Source organism: Vidua chalybeata, chromosome 20 (genome assembly GCF_026979565.1).
Source record: "Vidua chalybeata isolate OUT-0048 chromosome 20, bVidCha1 merged haplotype, whole genome shotgun sequence".
NCBI classification, from domain to species: Eukaryota; Metazoa; Chordata; class Aves; order Passeriformes; family Viduidae; genus Vidua; species Vidua chalybeata.
Genome location: NC_071549.1, coordinates 8,897,850 through 8,918,728, shown reverse-complemented (window position 1 = coordinate 8,918,728; position 20,879 = coordinate 8,897,850). Strand labels below are relative to the sequence as shown.

The following is a 20,879-nucleotide window of genomic DNA, read 5'->3' as shown; positions in this document are numbered from 1 at the left end:
ATAAACCTAAAGAAAAATCAGTTAGAAAACAACAGGCACTAAGTTTTCAATTTCTTCAGTCTGACACTTTATATTTTGCTGTCTTGAGGAAATTTAAACCATAAATTTTTACAAGACAAAAACCTGTAATTTAATATTTTTATACCTTATGCATTTATTTAATATCTCTAGAAATATTTCTGAACATATTTTATTTTTAATGAGGTCATATCTAGGTTGTCCTGTCACAGCTTCACTAAGCAGAATTTAATATCAGCCAACAAGTCACTTATTTAAGAGCAAGAAGAATGGCAACAGCTTTGAGAAGTGGTTTTGTTTTGTTATTTAAATTGAATCTTATCTTCATGTTCTTGAAGCCTATCAAGTAACTAAAAATGAAATCCCATACCTACACACAAAAGGGAAGATACAATCAATTAAAAAAAACCAAGGCTCAAGACATTCTTAATTAAAGTCATTAAGGCAAGTGTCAATGTTTAATAGCAGATGCTTCACTGACAGCGTCTCTCATGGTCCAGAGTTTCAGGGGGAAAAAAAACCCAACAGGCTTGAACAGCAGAAAACTCCCCAGCAATGAACATTTCTCCTTCCTACACCTCTGATTTAAATGCTGTTTCCCAGTGCTGTGCAGTTATTAGTGAGCAACCACACAAAACCTTTTACTCCACACGATCACTCTGCAGAGAATTTCTCATTTTTGGGGCCCTGCTCTGTGTTGTTGTCACAGAAATACAGCTGACCCCTGCAAGGACAACCAGGAAAACATTTTATGTTGCATCCACATCAACTCCATGGTTTATTCGAAATATATTTCACCAATTTGAATTTAAGGGCAGCAAGAAAGGAAGGCAAAACCAAGCAGATCCCTGCCACAAGTGGCACATCTTCATACCAACCTTTTTCCCCCCTTTTAAAGGAGCTGTACAGTCACAACATTCCTCAGTTATAGTGGCTACAAGTTATCCCAAGTGTCTGCCAGATTGATGCACTCCAGCAGGAAAAGAGCAGATGTTTAAAAGCAGAAGATGCTGCTCATTTGGACCTTAAATTAGGTCCAACATCACGGCCAGAGAAGGACCAAGGTCAAAGAGAACCTGAGAAGAACTTCATAAAGTGCTGGTGAGAAAATAAATCTTCCTCTGTAAGGAGGGAGCAGCAAAACCCTGCTCAGTCTCAGGAAAAAAAAGGGATCAAGCCACAGGAAACACTGATTTTAGCCAGTCAAAAAGCAGATATTGGAGAGGATTTTTGCATAATCCCATGGAAAAGACACTCCATGAACTACTGCAGCCAAAAAAGGAACGCAACACCACTGTGTCCCAAAAATACAACCTGATCCCACCAGCCAGTGCCCAGCATGGCATGAAGGCCCTGGGACATTCCTGTTCCTTAGACTAAAAGCCAGGTTGGCATTCCTGGGAAAGCCACAAACAGCTCCAGGGCTGGGAGAACCCACGGGCACCAGAACACATTAAAACACAACCTGCACAGGTACTGGGAATATTTTAGAGCCATTTCCAAGATGTTTTTTTCCCAGAGGGAAACAGTGGCATGGGGAACAGCAAAGGGAAAGAAATGTTTCTGGAATTGGCACAGTCCATTCAATCCATGGAAATGGAGATGGGTTGGTTCACTCTCACCCCCAAGCCTCAGAGTCAGGGAGGAGAAAGGTGGAACAGGTGGAACAAAGATTTAAAATTGAGGTCCAAAACTATCCAAAAAGGATGAGAGAACCCTCAGAGTGCTCATGGAGGAGCAGGAAGAGCAGCACATTTTTATTCCAGCACCTTAAAGCAGGAGTTGCAGTGACCCCACTGAGGAACTGCTCTGAGGGACAACAGTTCTCCAGCTTTGCTCAGGGGCAAAAAAGGCAAGATGTGGATGAATTATGAACTGCTTCCTAACAGCTGAAACCCACACTGCTCAGGAATGCCAGGAAAGTTACATCTAAAAATGCAGTGAGGATGGAGCTGAGCATCTTGGTGATGCCTTCAAGTGTAACAGAAGTCAGGTGGCCAGGACACACCACTAAATTCCAGTATGGAAATCTGATTGAACTGTAATCCTTATGCAAATGGTGGAAGACTGATTTTCCAACTGAATTCTATTTTCCAAACCATATTGGATGTTTTAGGGTGAAGGAGGTGGCAGTGCCTTGGCTCCCTGTGACAGACATGATTCAGAAGCTCAGTATCAGCAAGATAAAACTTAAAAATAAAAGCACATATTCCCTATATACACTTTAAATGCAATTAAGCTTCACCTCTTGTAAACACCCAATTGTTAGCCAGATAAAGGGCAAACAATCACAGCATAATCTGATGGAATTCAGATAAACCAAGACAAAGGGAGGCATCAGCATGATAACAGAAGCATTTCAATTCATCACACTGCAAAACCAGTCCTAAGGAGGAGCAAGGAAAACTCAAGGTCACCATGCAAAAGCCAAATCCAAAAATACAAACAAGGAAAAAAGAGCCCAAATCAGATCTCTTTTCTCCCCCAACTCAGCAGGGGAGAGGTTTCCAACAAAATAATCCAAGGAGTGAGCACCCAGTGCTGCCACTGCCATTGTTCCCAGCTCTGCCTCCATGGCATGGAGAGAGGATCCACTGCCACAATGCATCCTGGAAAACCCAAATATCACCCAATTTCCACTAATCCTGGCTATAAATGTAAGCGTTGAACAGCAGAACAATGCACAGCACCGGGGGGTTTTCTTTTAGAGGTGCAGCAGAGTTCTGGCCAGGAGGATAATATGTTTCACATGAGAAATACACAGCAAAAAAGGGAGTCTGGGAACTCGGGATAAGGGAAAGAGATCCCACCCGGGACACAAAGTATCCCCTGGAAGCACCAGTGTGCTTTAAAACAAAGGTTAACCTGAAAGGCAAAATTAACACTTCAAGGACTCAAATGCAGTTTGTTTCTTCTGAGCCAGTTGTGCTCAGAAACTGCTTCCTCACATTTAAATTATTTCAGGTCACAGAACTTAAGAAATAGCAATGCATGTGGAAATAATCACAAGAAATATAAATAAAGAATCCTAATTAAAATAGGAAAAAAAAATCAAAACCACAGGGAAGCTCTTTGGAGGGAGTGGAGAAAAGGAGGAAGGAACACGAAGAACCAGAGCTCTACAGAACTGGATGCCCCCACACAAATTATTGTATGGGCTTAGCAAGAAACTCTACAAACATGCAGGCTTCTTATTATTGTTTTGTTTAAATTAATACATTTGAACATCCTCCAACTCTTTAAGTTTCTAGAGCATGGCTGCCAGTGCACAGCCTCAGCTTGGGAAGAATATTCCAAACTTTACCATAATCTAATTAAATTAACTTTACCATAATCTAATTAAAAAGAAAAAACAAAAAGTTTTATATATATATATAAGTATATAAGTATATATATAAGTATATATATATATATATATACACCCACCACTTATCTAAGTCCTCCTCTAATCTCCTCAATAACTCACCTCACCTTTTTAGCCAAAAATCCTAATCAAGCAAAAAGTCTGCCACGTATCACTTTGGGGTAAATAGGCAAATTATCTTTACAATTCAGTCAAGGACACAGTAACAGAATCAGGCTGGTGGTTTCCTGCCTGCTAACGGAGAGTTCATCCTATTTTTATTTGCAGACTATTTTAGGTAGCTCAGAAGATCACTGGTAATTTGTGCAGAGCATCTCAGCACTCAAATATGAAAAAAAACCCCTACACCTCAACACTTTGAAATTTTATTCTGCATGAAGAGGGAATCAGTGATGTCCTTAAGGTCAGATATAGAATAAAAAAAAATCTGATGCTAAAGTCAGCATTGATAACCTCTCTTTTTAGTACTTTTACCACTACCATCATGTATTGTTGAATATACTTTTATTCAGAAAGTTCTGAAAACAAAATCCTAATTCTCAGAAAAAACTCTTTTTGTCCTACCCTGAACATCAAGTTGCTCCATTAATATTTCTAATTAATTTCACTGAAGTACTAATCACAGAATTTAGGTATCAATAATCCCGTTCCCAACTGATTTCTGAGTAGAGATATGAAGTGCCATCAGAACAAGGATCCTTTATGACTTTTTGATCTGAACACACCAGAATTCAATTAGATTGAGGTCCAATGCTGAAAGCAACTTTAAAAACAAATACAAAATAAAATAAGAATGAGACTCCTTGGGAATAATGCTTTTTGAAGCAACCTTCAGTCCTCATCTACACTCCATTAAAATACATTTGTGTAAAACCATTTGATTCCCCCATGCTCCCTCTTCACTCTAATCACACAAAACAAAGATGTTTTCGTTTCAGAGACAAAGGATTATGATTTTATGGAGGGGAAAAAAAAAGAAGCTGCTGTGGATAAATCCAATACAATTTCTACTTCTACCTTTTTAAGAATAACTGAAGGGTAGGAGGGGAAACCACACTAAAATCCACATCTACAGGAGGTTTCCATTAGCAAATCTGAAAATATCTTCTTGATAAAAAGGTAATTAGGACTGGTTTTGTCTCCACATTAGGACTTCTGTAGAGCTTTAGATCTTCAAAGTGCTTCCCAACCATTGGCTGCATTAGGACCCCACTAACCCACACTCAGATCACCTCCTCATGACAGCACCAGCACAAGGAAGGCTCCAACTAAAAGCACATTTTAATAGTAAATTAAAAAAAAAAAAAATCCAAATGTTTCAGCTGAAAGAGAAAATGTTTGTTTTATGTAATTACTATCTCCTGTTTTCCTAGCTTGTCTTTGTGAATTACTTCTGAGTTGAAGTGGGAGCACCTTATGCTGCCAAAGCGCTGCTAACCCAACCAAAATATTTACAGAATCCTTCTCAAGTGCAGCCCGTGCCTGCCCCTCCCTGCACAGGGAGCTCAGGCTGCAGAGTGCAGCTCCTGCCCCAGCACGGATGCTCAGCCCACTGCTGACCCCACTCCTGACCCTTCCAGCAGGGCACACTCACCTGCCTCAGGAGCACAAAGACACCACTGAGCTCAGGCCCTAATTAATTCATTAACTTGCACCATTCTTTCAGTCAGTAATAAAATGATTGCCAAAAAATTGGTACATCTTGGCCAGTGTGGGGCATTTTCTTTCAGTCAGTAATAAAATGATTGCCAAAAAATTGGTACATCTTGGCCAGTGTGGGGCATTTTCTTTCAGTCAGTAATAAAATGATTGCCAAAAAATTGGTACATCTTGGCCAGTGTGGGGCATTTTCTTTCAGTCAGTAATAAAATGATTGCCAAAAAATTGGTACATCTTGGCCAGTGTGGGGCATTTTCTTTCAGTCAGTAATAAAATGATTGCCAAAAAATTGGTACATCTTGGCCAGTGTGGGGCATTTTCCCCAAGGATCAATCCCAGGACTGGCTGACAAGAATGGAGAGTTCCCAACCCTCAGCTTCTCCCAAGAGCTGTCCTTCACCACTGGATGCCACTGAAATAAATTCAAAGCATCAAAGAACCTCCTTTTGAAAATCTGATCGCTCCCTTCCATAATAAATTCCTGGGATGGAGAACACAGTCTTACAATTAAATTGGATCTTTTGGAAATTAAATTTATAAGGAAAAAAAGTTTAAGGTGACAGACACCCCCCATGAAGCCCTAAGCCCCTTCCCTTCCTGTTTTTCATTCTCTTTTCCTTTTAGCCAAGCTGGGATACAACAGAACAGTTCTTTGGGATCACTCACACTTCCAGCTGCAGCTGGAACACCACAGGTACTGAGGAGAAGTTTCTTCTCCACCTCCCTCCCACCTTTGCTGCTGCAATTCCCACTCCCCCATCCACAATCCTGAATTGCCAAACTCCCCAGTCTTAATTCTGAGCAGGAAATTCAGTGTGCCTGTGCTGTGATCAGCAAAACAGGAAATAAGTAGAACACTAAAACCAGTGCAGTGAACCTCAGCAAATGCACAGCTACATTTTCCAGGGAGCTGCACGTTCTGTACCAGAAATGAAGGATCCAGAGCTGGAATTCCTGCTGCTCCTCTCTCTGGACACAGCCATGGAGCAGAGATGTTCTTCCAAGCATCCCTGAGTAACTCCCCATGGCCAGGCAGGGAAATACAGCAGAAAGCTGATTTTGATGGTAACACAAAGCAGAAAAACATAGCTAATAGCAAAGTAGAAAAAACCCTTCCAGTTCAAAGCACATAATTAATGACTCCTGTCAAAAGGCTCTCCAAAGCATTCTTTGTGGCTGAGGATGTTTTGATTTGACTTAGACCTGAGAGTTAAAAATATTTATTTATTCCATAACTGAGTTATGTGCACTAAAACAAACAAATGTAGCAAGCAATCTGTATTCCAGAATAAGCCACGGTTGCCTTAGACTGCCACATTTTTAAATTAACTTCATTATTAACAGGCTTAGCTTCATCCCAATAAAACCAATTTTACTTTTTTACACAGCAAAACTCCAGCATGATTCTTTAAAAGGAAACAAACTGATTTTTTCAGAAGGCAGCAAGAAGTTTATATATGCACACAAAGGTATATATTTTTCCAGATACAATTATAAACAATAGTTCAAAGAGTTTGCTCACATTCCTGTATTTCAGAACTTAAATGAGACTAATAAACCTGTCACCTTGTATTTTAGCATCCTTTAATTTGAGGCTGCAAATCTCAATTATCTGAACTTGAGGGAAATATATGTGTGCTGTAAAGAATAAAGATCCAGAACATATTTGGGAAAAGGATAACAGCTCTAAACATCCCTGTGTTCCAAAGCCAGGGGAACAGCTTTCCCTGTATTGCTCTTTCCCATCCTGAAACATTTACAAACATCTTGTTAAGCCAGATTTTTTCAAAGTTCAAAATGGAAATGCATTATAAAATTGTCATTTAACAAAATCTGAAGTATCTGTATGGCTTTTGTATTAGTTTATTGTTCAGTGAACAAAAAGAGCAGATTTATACTTGAAAGCTAAAAACCCAGAGCCACATCATTTTTTCCTTTTTCCTGATGAACCAACTACCAGTGTAATTTAAGCTAAATAAGAGAAAACTGCTTTGTGATGTAAAGTGCTAAATTTGTCTGCTTGTAGTCTCTGTAGCAACCCAATATTCCAAAGAGACAATCATGTGATCAATGCTCTCAGCTCCTGCTGTTTATCCTGCACTGTCCTACTTACAGCAGCTCTCAATTCCAGCTGTCTACAGCAAAAGGAAAAACATCACCTGCTCTCCTGCCGGGACATGATGCCAGAACAGCCTCATTAGAGCTGCTGTAAAAAAATGTTGACATTGTTTGATTTCAAGATTAACATAGGGAGAAAATTTACACTGCAAAGAGCTGAGCAGCCTTAATAGAAAATATTCCAGCACTATCACTTGGATTCAGACTAAATAGACAGAAATAAACCCAAAACCTGTGGGTGAACCTTGTTTTAGTAGTTAACTCTCTCAAGTATGAAGGAATTTTTGAGCTTTAGCACCCAAAAATCTTGTTCTGTTCCTTAATAATAATAATAATTCCCAACAGCATCCCAGGGGATCAAGAAGTAAAGTTCTCTGTTCCTGAGGAAAGATGGCCATGGGAACTGGGAGCAGGGCAGCAAACAGGGAGAAATGTGGGTTAAAAGCAGCATTCCCTTTGTCTGAAGGGCAGTGAAGACCAGACAGGCAGGAGCTGATCCCACCCATGCTGTCCAGTGCCAATACAGACATTTCTGATGGCACACCCGGGCCATTCCCAGGGCCCAAATTTAAAAAATACCCCCCAAACTCACACTGCAGCCATGGCCATCCCAATTCCAGCCTGCAGGGCTGCCACCAGGCTTGCACCAAACTCAGGAATCACACCCAGAGTGCCACTTCTTCCTCATGGCAAGATGAGGTAGAGAAAAAAAAAAAATCCCTCTCCAGAACTATGATAAGCACACCTTCAAAACAAGATAATTACATGTACAAAGGTTTAAAATAAAGCCAAATCGATATTCTGGAATATTCTTCAGCAGTCACTTCCCATGAAGTTATATACTTATTATTTTCTATTTCCATGGGAAATAAATGGTGGCCTGGCATTCCAAAATCCTGAACCCACACTTGTGGTAAACAGAATTACCCTGAAACCTGTGCAGCAAGTTATGATAACCTTATCACTGATGAATTTCCAAGTGGCTTGTGGGGTGGTTTTTGTATTTTTTGTTTTGGGTGTGTGGTGTTTTTTCTCTGGTGTTTTTTCACCATTTTTAAGTGAACTCGTCAGACACAAGTTCTGCTTTGCCACCCACTGCAACTGGCTGCATTATTTCCCAATTACAAGGAAAAAAAAGAAAGCAACCATACAAGTAATATAGCAGCTTTTAGCATTCTAGACTTCTAGCTGTCTATCAGATCCACCCACAAATTCAGGATTACTCAATTGTTTGCTTACTGCTATTTCAATTGTGTTAAAGTTTAGCAAGTTGTAATTTTTACCAAAAACTCCAAGAGATGTCCCTCACATAAACACTTGGTACTTCATTAGGAATGTCATATTTGATCTATTTAATTTGTTTCTAAAATAGTATTTAATCTGACAGCTTTCCTAATTATATTTATTCCAGGTATACCCCAGTAATGAGCAAGAGGAACAGTCTCATCCAAAGGCAGTTATTGAAGCAATCCAACCAACACAGTGGGATGGAACAGATCACACTCTCCATCTCACATTTATGAGGGGATTTTGGAATAAAACATACACAGCCACATCCCTGAAAGCAGTAACAAAACAACTGGTTGGAAAGGAATAAAGAGAATTACATTCCTATTTGTCAAATTTTAATTTAGTGTAGTCATTTCAACCACATTAATGAGCTTCTGTAGTCTCCAAGTGTCCAAAACAGGTTGTGACAAATACAGAGACAATGATTTTTTTTTTTTTTTGTTTAGTTGCAGAAAAGACCTTCAGCAAAATCCTCTCTGTGTTTTTTTATTCATCTGGAAAACTGAAATCACCCACTTAAAAATGGGCAACAAGACCCCAGCACACACAGCCTGCTTCAGGGAGCTGCTCCATCCCTGCCCTGTCTACGAACAAGAGTGGAAGCAGCAGACTTGAAACCCTCAGAGAGTCTCCCCAGGCAGGGTAATGGTGAACTATAACACTTACTTCTCTTCTTTTAAGTTTCATACTAAATAATCAGTCTCTCATCCAGCTACACTTCCTCCACCTTTCACACTTTCAGTATCCAGATCCAAACTCATAATCCTATCTATAACCACTTTCAAATCATTAAAAAAATGTTTCCTATAATCTCAGAGAATCTCTAGCCTAAAAAAAAAAAAAACTTAAAAAAATTCAATTCCTAAATAGTTTCATTAATCTTTAACCCTAAAGTTTTTGCTCATAACTACTGTTCTTAGGAACCTTATTTAAAAATGAGTTTAAAAAATCCACCAATTAAAATTTAAACTACAACCAAACTCTACCTAAATAAGACAGTTACAAGTCTATGAACTTGTTCTCAGAGATCAGATTTCAGCCCATCCATGAGTGTCTCACTTTGCTCACTTGGAGCTGGGCAGCAGCAGGGGAGGGAGGCAAGAGCAGGTCACGGCTGTTACCTCGCAGCACGTGACTGCACAACGCAAACAGCTGAGGGGTTACTGCTCCCACAGCAAAAATTTTAACAGATCTCATATAATAGAGGTTAGTTTAATAAGTTTATTTGTTTAGGAGTCACATCATTAAAGAGTGAACACTCAGAATTATCTCATTCTGACTTCCCTGGTCATCTGCTCACACGCCACACCGGCGTCGATTATGAACGTTCAGGACTTTCCTTTTAAAATTAAAATGCACAATGACACACAGTGCACAGACTTTTTATTTTAATATAACCTTCCACAAGGAGAAAAAACCCACCAGAGCAAGAGACAGGAAGGCAGGGCTGCTGGAGGAGCTGTTATCACAGCCCAACACCTATTAGAAATCACAGCCTCCCTCCTGGCTGCTGCGCCAAAACCGCCGGCTATTGTTGGGAGAGCAGAGCCCAGAAAATCTCCCCTTCTGGAAGCACATGCTTTTAAACAGAACTGGGAAAAATCCAGATGGGATCAGCTTCAAATGAAAGAAACAGCTCTATTTGCACATCCTTCAAAGGGACAGACAGGGACAGAGTGGGGCTGAGGTCCTGCAGCTCGCTCTGCCACAGCCCCAGAAAGCCCAGGGGAAGGAGTCACCTCCACACCAAGGGCACTGCCTGCTCCATTTCCAGCCAAATTCCTTGAAACTAAAGGTTTCCAGCAAGAACAACCAACCTGATTGATATCTGCAGCTGTAGAACACAGGGAACAAGTCTCTAGAGTGGCTGGCCAAGCCTCAAAGTGCAGGGTGAGATAAATTATGATCCAAAGCACACTGGTAGCAAACTTCACATCCCCAGGATACCAAATTACCTCAAATTACACAGGCATAGGAATTCCTTCCCAGGGTTTCTGAACTTTAATGCAAAGAACAGTCCCAAAGACAGCAGAGTAATATGGAATGAAAGACAAAAATACAGCTTCAAAGCTGATTCTTAAGATCTGTGCATCAATACTCACAAACACAAGAGGGGCTGTTGGTGATTTAATTTGGTTTTTAATTAAGTCAGCCACATCTACAAAAAAGCTTAAAACTTTGTATAGGTTTGGCTGATTAAATGGATCCTAAGGAGTGAAAAATATGCAGAAGTTGTATTAAGGTTTAGTTTTTGTTAGTTTTAGAGCAGCTGTCTGGTAGGAAATGTATCAGCACCCCAGGTGCAACATTCAGAGCTTTGTGCAGGCTGGCTGCAAGTCCCTTTATGTGGGGTTTGCTGCAGTGTCACATTTAACTTTGGCCATGAGAAAATGGTCCTTTTACTACAAGAGTGTTCCAGACTTTGGAGCTACAGAGGGGGCACCACAAAGCACCCATGGCAGTGTTTGGTTTTCTCCCACAAGCCTGAACTGACCCCTCTGAAGAGCCCAACTTTCCTGAGAGCAGAGATTATCCCCATTCTAGATACTCCTAGGAGGGATGAGCCAAATTTGCCACGAGAGCACACATCTGTTCACCATTCCCCCACTTCATTCCATAAAAGCCAGTGCTCAGAGCATCACATGGTATTGAGCTATCTGGTAGGAAATACTGAAATTTCTCAACAATAAAATATCTTACACAGATCTGTCAAAGCTATTTACATTTTTTTCCTGTCGTTCTGGGCTACATATGATGAAATTGTGTGAGTAAGCACACAGTTCCTTCAGTTATTTTCATCAAGCATGCTGACATTCTGACCTTCTTCAAAAAAGAATCAGAGCCTCCAAATTAAACAAACACTGCTATTTTATTTTAAAAGCTTTCATCAGCTTTTCCAGCTGCTCTAGAGAGCTTTATAGAATTACTCTACGAGAATCCAGGACATAACTAATGCTAGTTTAAAATGGCAATTTGGTCAACCAGTTCCTCAAAGGAGGAAAGCCCAGCCTGTGCCAACACAATATTGGCCAAAAAAGTTAAAAGTAAACTCTTTACTCTTGATTTATAGCAGAAAAAAATGGATGGACAAGGACACCCCAGAGAGGAAACATTTGCCCTGACCAGGGTGGAGAAAGAAATGCCTGGAACTAAAGGACAAGTTTATACATAAATTAAAAGCAGCAGTTCACAACTACTAATAGAAACACACACAAACATGTGCTTCTGCTTCTTTTGCTCCAAAACAGCTTCTAAATTTCTTTCAAGTTTAAATTTATTGCAGAAGATGCCAACAATGGCCAACTCCACACCCAACAAGCAAAGCCACTGATCTCAAAATTCCCTGCATGCAAGATTTAACACATACATAGACACACACACACAAAAAAAAAAAAAAAAGCCACACAAAAAATCCCATCATCTAAGCTTTAAATTACTTTGGATTTTAAAAGCTGATTTGGGAACAGCGATTAAACTTGTTCCAGCTAACCTAGTTTTTATTCATTTCATTATTTATTGCTAGGCAACATAGACCGTGTCAAACCACGTTAGAACCATGAGAAGAAGTCCTTCCAATTTAGATCAAAAATTCTCTCCTTGCCCTCCTCCCCCCCCAGCATGGAGGCCACATGGATTCTTTTAAGAGCAGCATTCCCAGACACCATCCTTTTTCTGACCAGGAGCTGACATTCCAAACTCTCAGCATCTCCCATGGGATGCAATTTATCCAAAGCTCAGGTGGGAGCTCTCTCTGAGGAGTCTTTCTTTGGTGTTAGCAAGCAGAACTAGTTCCAGTCACCTGCAGGTCCAGGGCAGGTGTCTCTTCATTGAGGTATCTTTTTCTTCCTTTCTGGAAGACTCTGCCTTCTTTCCCAACACCCATTATCCATGGGTACCAGCACAGAAGGGATTGTTTACCATTACTTCCTTTCTTCATAAGAAAGTTCTCAAGAACTCCATAAAAGCAGCAAGATAAGAAAGAGCAGAGACCTGGGCTCCAGGATAAATCATCCACAGGAGATTCTTAATCAAACCCTTCTTCTAGCACAAAGAATAAACCCTCCAACTTCTTCAAGAGAGCAAAATAAAGCCTCCTACCTCTTGTTGATGGGTTTCTCATCCTTCTCGTAAGGCTTCACGAACCATTTGCCGATGCGCACGAAGTTCCTGTTCATCAGACACCTCTCCAGCAGGTTGTGAACAGCTTTGAACAGCAGAGTGCGGCACTCGTAGGACAGCCCGTTCTCCCAAACCCCATCTTCCTCTTCTGCAAGGCACAGGGGAAACAGAAATCACCTTTCAATTCCAGCCTGTCATTTCACACATATCACAATACCCTTTTCTCTCCCACAAGCTTTTAAGAGATATTCACAGCCTAACACGCAACCAAAACCAGCCTGTAACGTTCAGATAACTCTGCTTACTTTGTGATGGGACTGCTAAAAGTGATCAGCTGTAAAAATATCTCATCCCCCACAGGGAAAGAAGATTCACCAGTTATTTGTACACAAAAGGAAACAAGTAGCATTGCAGCCTGCAAGAGCACTGTGTGATCTGTCTGCAAGGTGGCTCGTGTTTTGGGGAGTCTGCATTACTCATCCTGCAGAATTGGTGACAATTAGGCTTAAAAATGAAAAAGCCAGACGTAATATATCCTGGTGGCTTTGAGTAGCACTGACTGAAGAAAGCCAGGAACAAAAGTCAGCAATCAACTGACTCTCAGTGATAAACAATTTGCTAGAGATGATGAAAAATGCTCAGATTCAGAATATTGGTAAGAGCAACACGATTCTCTCCCCACAAGACTCAAAACTGCCATTTTTCTTTTTAATTCAACATTAAAAATGAAGATATTTAAGCAGCCTAGCCCTGCTTTCTGATGTACCCAGAGAGAAAAATCAGCAAGACAATGCCCAGTTCCTTCCAATGGGATTCTGAAGTCAAACACTGGCATCTTCTGTGCCCCACAAATCAAACACAGGCACGGAATCCAACTTGCACAAGCCAAGTTGATGTGCCAGATGGAAAAGCAAGATTTATGACAAGAAACTGAAACTTCTTCCACCACTCTGGCTCCTGCTCAGTGTTTGAACAGGGTCTAGAGGCCCTCAAAGCACAAACACTGGTCCAAAGAGCTACACTGGCACTACAATTCCCTTACCCAGGTAAAACAAGGGACATCTGAAAGTTCCTGGGTGTCTCCCGGGACACATCTGCTATCATTCATCCCCAGCAACACTAATAGCAGGATAAGAATACAACAAAGCTTGAGATACTGTCCTTAAATCACTGGCAATCAGATCTTACCTTTATGGCTCTAATTCCTCCTATTCTGTGGTTTACATCTATCCTGGTCTCCTTGGACTAACCTAGCAGAGTTACTTTTCAAATGCCAATACTTTTATACTCCAGGCAGCAGCAGAGACAAGAAGTTTGTCTGACATAGATAAGGAGACGTATTTTTACTCCAGTCTCTGGACAGTCATGGAACAATTTAGGTCGGAGGGGAGCTGTGGAGGTCGTTGCTCCAAGCTCCACACGTGAGAACAGGTTGCTCATGTGTCACATCCCCTGTCCCTGCACATCTCCAGGGACTGGGGCTGGAGCTCAGCAGCACAGGTCTGACAGCAGTGTCCTGCCTGCTCCCCTCTCCCTCACAGAGCATTTTGGTTCCCCTGCTTTGCTCCATGGTCAGAAAACCTCAGTGACACAGCCAAGTCCTTGCATTTTAAATCCCCCTTGGAAATAAGCCCCTTCACCTTTCTCTGGAAGCCACTTACAAGCTTAAAAGGTTGCAATATTATTAACTAAAGTCTTGATAGCCCTAAATTAGAGAGCACCTAGAAAACCAGACACCTAGAGTTTTACTTAGGAAAAAACCTTACAGATTATTACAATAAACAATATTTAAGACACAAATGACAGAGAAAGGAATTTCAATACTCTTGGAAGCAGAACATGGTGACCATGTTTGTATTTTGCTATATCCCACACAAGGCCAGTATTGTGAGTAAAAGAAAGTTACTCCCAGTAACTCTGAGGGACAGAGTAAGAGTAAACAGACCTGCCCCATCATTTATAAAAGAGGAGGTGTGCATCATTACAGATGAATCATTCCATGAAATAATTTTCTGGGAAAGACAAGGAAAAAACAAGGAGCAGCACTTCCCAAAGCAGAGACCTCACCACGAGTTTCCCACCCCACCACCCTAATCCAGCGCTGGAGCGGAGCAAAAAGTTGTTTTTAAAAATTGTAAAGCTACAAGATAACACAGTAACTCACTAAAGAAACATCATACACCGCTCTTGTAACAAAAAGCAACAAAAGTCCAAAGTCAAAGGGTGTGAAGTGCCCGTGCCAAGCACAGAGGTTGCTCCCCAGCTGCAGCTCTGGTGGATGCCCAGGCACAGCCCTGTCCCAGGGGCAGCAGCTCAGCTCCAGAGCAGGACCAAAAGCAGCTCGGCAGAGCAAACATTAACTCCTGAGCTCGCTCATATTGGACTTTAGCTGCACAATAAACTCCTCACCATTTCAAAGGTTACAGACTTGGTTTGTACACAGCTCTTGTCATATCAAGGAATCATTCCAAGCACATCCCCTGCATCCAGGACCTTCTAGAAGATGGAATGGAAGGAGCTAATTCCAGTTTTTATGCCTAATTTTTTTTTTTTTTTATAATAGTGTAGCAATGCCATGGAAGGTGCTGAAATTGCAGGGATACTGAAGTAACACAGATCTTGTGTTTTGATGGTCACACTGTGCACACAAAGGAGAGGTTTCCATTCTCTGTAGTCAGGTGCTTCATTTAGGATGGATGAAGCTTCATTCAGGATCAGCTGTGCTGACCACCAAGTTATGAGCAAGTTTCCATGCAAGAACTTGCCCCAGGATGTAATTCTTGAAAGCTCTCCTCCCTTAGGTTATTGCAGAACCAGAGAGCTCTTAGCTGAGCGTGTTATGTGCAGAAAGCATAAGGTTTGAGACAGAAATCACAATTAAAATTCCAATTTTTGCTCACCAGACCACCTGCTCTGAGTGAAGTGCACCTTGCCACAGAAAGGGAAGGTAAAAGAAGCTGTCAGCTCAAGAAACCCTCATTTCAGAACATTATTCAAATTCATGCAAAAAAAAACCAGCAGTAAGTGTTCTCTGACTTTCTGAAGTCTATTTAGTCATTCCCCTCCCCCCATTTTAGTGGTGGAGAGAAGCAAACATGACATCTGCTCACATCTGCCAACTATTTTTCTTCTTAATTCAAATTGTTGTTTCTCAACATGAGAAAACCCCTCCCACTTAATAGAAAATTGTACACAGCAAACCATTCATTAAAGGAGGGGGAGAGGAAGAGGCACTTTTGTCCTCTAATCTTTCTTAAACAATAAATTCAAATGTTCAGTCTGATACTGCTAACAAACCAAAAGAAGTTGCTGACTCATTTTCAAAAGGTGCTAAGCCACAATTTCACTTTGGACAAGTGTTATCCACAGAAGTGCTCTGGCAACCTGAAGGTTACAAGTACTTTATTTTTGATGAGTTCTCTCAGCTGCCCAAAGCACTCAGCTCTTCCCCAGCACACTTATTTTTATGTCAATCCATTAAACAATTTATACTCGTATCCCACTGCTCCCGCTCTCTTTACATCATATATTAGACAGAGTTTTCCTCAAATGAAGCCAAAAATTATCAGGGAATGAAGAAATCATGGAAACAATGGCCAGGAAAAAGCAATTTGCATACTACACATAAACAAACTTTTTCAGTCAGCACCTTCTCAATATTACCAATTTTACTGGAGGCCTTCAGAACTTTTATGCTCTCCTTTTCATTCTTCCCACAGTTCACCTGAACCAGAAAAGTTCATTTTTACTGATTATGCCCTTCTGTCTGCGTGGTGCTCTTGGAGGAGTAAAGAAAAAATTCGGAGCACCCACCAAATAGAAAACTCCTGCAATTTTTAGTGAATTCTGAATAAGGAGTGTCTTTAAACATTAAAATATAATTCATGTCAGGTTTTTAAAGCATATTGTTATTCACAGATATATAGCCAAATTTATTAATCAAGGATTTCTAAGAAGTAATACATATTATATATATAAATAAATCTCTAATGCAACAGATAAATATACAGCCTCGAAAATGTCATTTTTAACAAGACTTAAGAACAGGAATTTCCCTCCTTCCTTTAACACACAGCACCAGCAAACACCAGTTCTTGCACAGGCTGAGTTTTTATCATTCCATTAAAAATATCTCCCTAATGCTCAATGAACCTCTAAAATAAACTATGCAAAGAAACAAAGCCTCCACTTTGGACTAAAATTCCCCCCAATTACTTCAGTTACAGAGGGGAAAAATCCATTCTTTCATATCAGGACTGAGACCTGTCTTTTGGAAGCATTTTTTACCTCACAGGTTCCCTTTTTGCCATGATATGACTGTGCCAGTTATAAAAACACTGACACAAAACCTGATTTATACAATTAAACTTCCTATATAAACCTCAGATTCCAAGGGAAGTAAATAAGCAGAGTAATGTGAAATTGCTGCTGTACACGATATTGTAATGATATGACAGAAACACTTGGAGTAGAAGTTTTCTACTTAAAACCCCAGATTTTTGAGTTAAAATACTTTAAACTGCTCAAAGCAGGAATTACCCAGCAAAGCTACTGAAATACTGTTTTGAGGGACTGAAACAAGTGAGAAACAACAGATCTTGCAGGAAAAAAAAAAGGAAAACAATACAATTTTAAAATACCAATATAAGAATCTGAGTAAGACAACTGAAGCTTGTTCCTATCAGAGTGGTGTCTGTTATCTACACTCACTGAACAGAATCTGAATCCAAGACTCTGGACACCCAAACTGCCCAAAATCCCACAGTGAAAACACTCAGCACCATTCCAGGTTTGCTTTTGGGCTGCTTGGCTTTTACCAGTATCACACACAGGGGTTTTATGCTCTCTACCCAGCAGAATATTTTCCAAATCCTGACTATTTCAAAGCAGAACCTTTCTGTCAGAGTGTAGCCACAGCAGTTTATAAAGATAACAAGGTAACTGCTGTCCCTCACTATTTGTTGGGTGTAAGTTTGGCTACAAAGCCACAAGAAAAGCTGAAAAACTTCCCAGCTAAATGATCCAATATCCTCCACGGCACTAAGTAATTCCATATTCAGGTAGATGGAGCAGTGTAAGTAAAATCTTTCACTGCTCTGGTTTATCCAGGTCATTTTGCACGTGACATGGTACACACAACCAACATGACACAATGCCAAATCCTCACTGGCTGTGACAAAGCATTTTTCACCTGACTCCACAGATATTTCACGTGCACGTTGGTCAAGGAAAAATGAGGTGGGGGGGGAAAGTTAAATCTTTGTCACCTTTGAGCTCACAGCAAGTCACAGAAGTTTGATAAAACTGCTTCAGTAATTTTTGCATAATGCTTATCAGCAGTTTTGCTTAAGTGGCTACATCTCTAATATGGAGGACTAAAGAAATGCTGAAGCATCAATGCAGCAAGAACACTTGGAATGCCTCTCCTGCCTGACACAGAACACACAGATCCTTCCCAGACAAGGGGCTGCAGCTCACCGTGCTCACATCAGGTGCAAAGTGTTTTAAAAAGCATCCTTTCCCTTTTTTGTTTTTATTTGGGTGGTTTTTGTAGGAGTTAACTGATCTTAGGGAGCAACTGTTATTTTAAAAAGGCATCACTGGCTGAACTCTTTTCCAAGCTGCCTTTGCCAACTCCTTGCAACTGGCAGGGCTTGCAGCCCCTTGGAATGATAACTGGCTCATCCTCTGGGTTCCATTGTCCTGGAGTAATGAGACACTCAGTGCTGACATCAGCACAATCTCACTGATTTTTTGGGGACAGGGATTTGATCTATAATGCACGTGCATCAAAAACTACACAACACATATTAGTCTTTGCTGCCACGACTGTTTTTACCAGACAAACATCAGGATTCTCCCAAGCTCTCCTCCAGCCAGCATTATTTTTATATATTTCCCCCTCACAGAAGCATGAGCAAGATTGTTCAGCAAACAAAAACTGATTATCTTGATATATGACAGACAACTCTTTAATTTTTAAAGTAAATTAACCAAATTTAATAGACACCAGAATGAAAAAGATACATCTTGCAGCTCACCATTTAAAAGATGCTATTTGAAGGTCAAAGCCATATAGAAGCATTCCCCTATCCCAGCATTAATCAAATTGTAACCATTTCCTTGGGACTATGTCTTGTACATAATTCATACCCGGCTGTTCTCAGGTTTAAAATCATCTACTGCCAATTTAAAAGAAAATAATCCAAGTGTAGAAGTAGCCACATGAAAATAAGAAAGAACCTCTCTAATAAAATAACTGCTGATCAGAGCTGTGAGAGACCATTGCCTGCTGAAATTGGAAGAGATGTCCTACTTTAGGGTTTGAGTTGCAAGAATTACTATAATCAAGCCTCACTGTCAGAACAAAAACATAACCTTTGAGGTTGTTAGAGGCTAAAATAACATTTCACTAACTTCTGTCTGCCTCTAGCTACGTTGGGTTAGAAAGAGACCTCTGGGTTTTTGGCTGTACATACAGTAAGTAGGTTCCTAGGGAAAGGAAAAAAAAAATAAATGATTGAGTGAAGTCAATATTCCTGATCAATCAGCATCTCTGAACAAGTCTCCTTTTGACATGCCCCCAGGCAACAACAATCCCTGACCATCAACAAGACACTTATCCAAGGCTTGGAATGAGAACTCTGACACAGCCACGAGCAGGATTCAAACGTGACTCCAGGGCAGAGAGTGAACTTCCAGAATGTACAGCTGAACACAGAGATAGCATTTATTTCTTCAATCTGATATGCATAGATGTACATTCACAACGCTCTACATCCCCTGGTGAAGGCATCTTGGGAAGGGGACAAAAGGGCTCTGGAAGGCTGACATATTTCAAATCCCCCAGGGCTGATAACCAAGATGTGTTCCAGTCACTGAACACCCATTGTTCACTGAAACTACACATCACCAAAAAAGTCTGAAACTGTCAAAATACCAACCTCTCCTTAACAGACAGAGTTTCAGGCCAAAGGGAGCCAGAATCAAGAGTTATTAACGTGGCAGATTTCTAACCAGGGCTCTTTCAAGGGCCACTTCCCCAGGAGAAATCTGTCCAAAGGCACTAAGGGACAAACTGCTCCCAGATTCCTCCCTCTCCCCATCCTCCAGGACAATCCTTCACCTATCCAGCAGCAAACTTCTAAACCAGGCAGCACCTCAACCTCCAGCAGCAAACAATTTCCAATCAATTTTGCAGGTAACAAGCCTGTGCTAAGAAGTCATTTATCATTCCCATTGAAAACGTAACAAGCAGTCATTGGGAGAACAAAGCAGTGTGAATTACCAGGAGAAATTGTCCAGCGATGAAAAAATCCATTAGGCTACGACAAAGGTCAGATAACATTGTTTGGGTTCAGCCATAATTCTCTCTTCTACCAGATCCAGGTTAAGATTTTGTGTAACAGCAAAGAGAAAAAGTGCAGCTGTGGGCACCCCTCAGCCACCTCCTCTGTGATCCAGCTGAGGATCTGTACCAAGCCCTGGGCACAAGAGACTCGCACACAAATTCTCTTTTTCAGTCAAGGAGGACAAAACCACAGAGCCCAAGGTGTCAGACACACCTCCAGACAGACACAGGTGACAGCCTCAGGAGTAGCAGCATGACACAGAACACGTGTGGAACAGCTCTGGGGAAGCACAGGCACCCACAGGTGACCTGAACCAAGAAAATACACAAAGACATGCCTGGGAGACTCTAATCCTCCACTATCTCTCCCTTATACTCTAAGAGAGGTTAAGAGTTGGTAAGTCCCTGGGATGATACCTGCTTATCTACCTGTGCAAAAGGGTAATTCTGGACAAGCACAAACAAGGTGCTGATCTGAAACTCCAGCTACAAAGCACTGCTGCTTCCAAATGTCCCTCTGTGATAAATCACCAGCAGACAGATTCAAGAGGTGGCAAAGAAAGTTGCTCAAACAAATAATTTTAGTGGTTAGGCAGCACAAAATTGCACTTTCCAAATGACTTAAATTGCTCTGGATTTCCCATTCTAAATGTGTTTGTCTCGATTTAATCCCACAGCCAGGAGCACATAAAATTCACACAGGTCCTTCCACACAAGTGTTGGTCTTGGCTCAGGGCAGGCCCAGGCCAAAACCACCCAGCACTGGGTCTAAGTTACATCTCAGCCACACAAAGGATGTTCCCTGCAGGTCAAAACTGAGGTTATTTATAGGTCATAATAAGGAAGCCTTAAATGCACTAAAATATCAAGCAAACTCCAGTGTAAGTGCCATTTAAAATGCAAAGTTTGTAGTTCCAGGACAGACAGGAATAGGAGCAACAGCCCAATCTTTGAAGTCAA

General features: G+C 40.9%; 1 protein-coding gene across 1 annotated transcript in view; it reads right to left on the bottom strand.

The window, feature by feature from the left end:
- MED13 (mediator complex subunit 13) overlaps positions 1 to 20,879 on the bottom strand; it is a 51,430-nt gene that overhangs the window by 27,167 nt on the left and 3,384 nt on the right. The window contains exon 3 of the mRNA XM_053961055.1: positions 12,548 to 12,716. Coding sequence (XP_053817030.1) covers positions 12,548 to 12,716 — 169 coding nt within the window. The remainder of the gene's footprint in view (positions 1 to 12,547; positions 12,717 to 20,879) is intronic.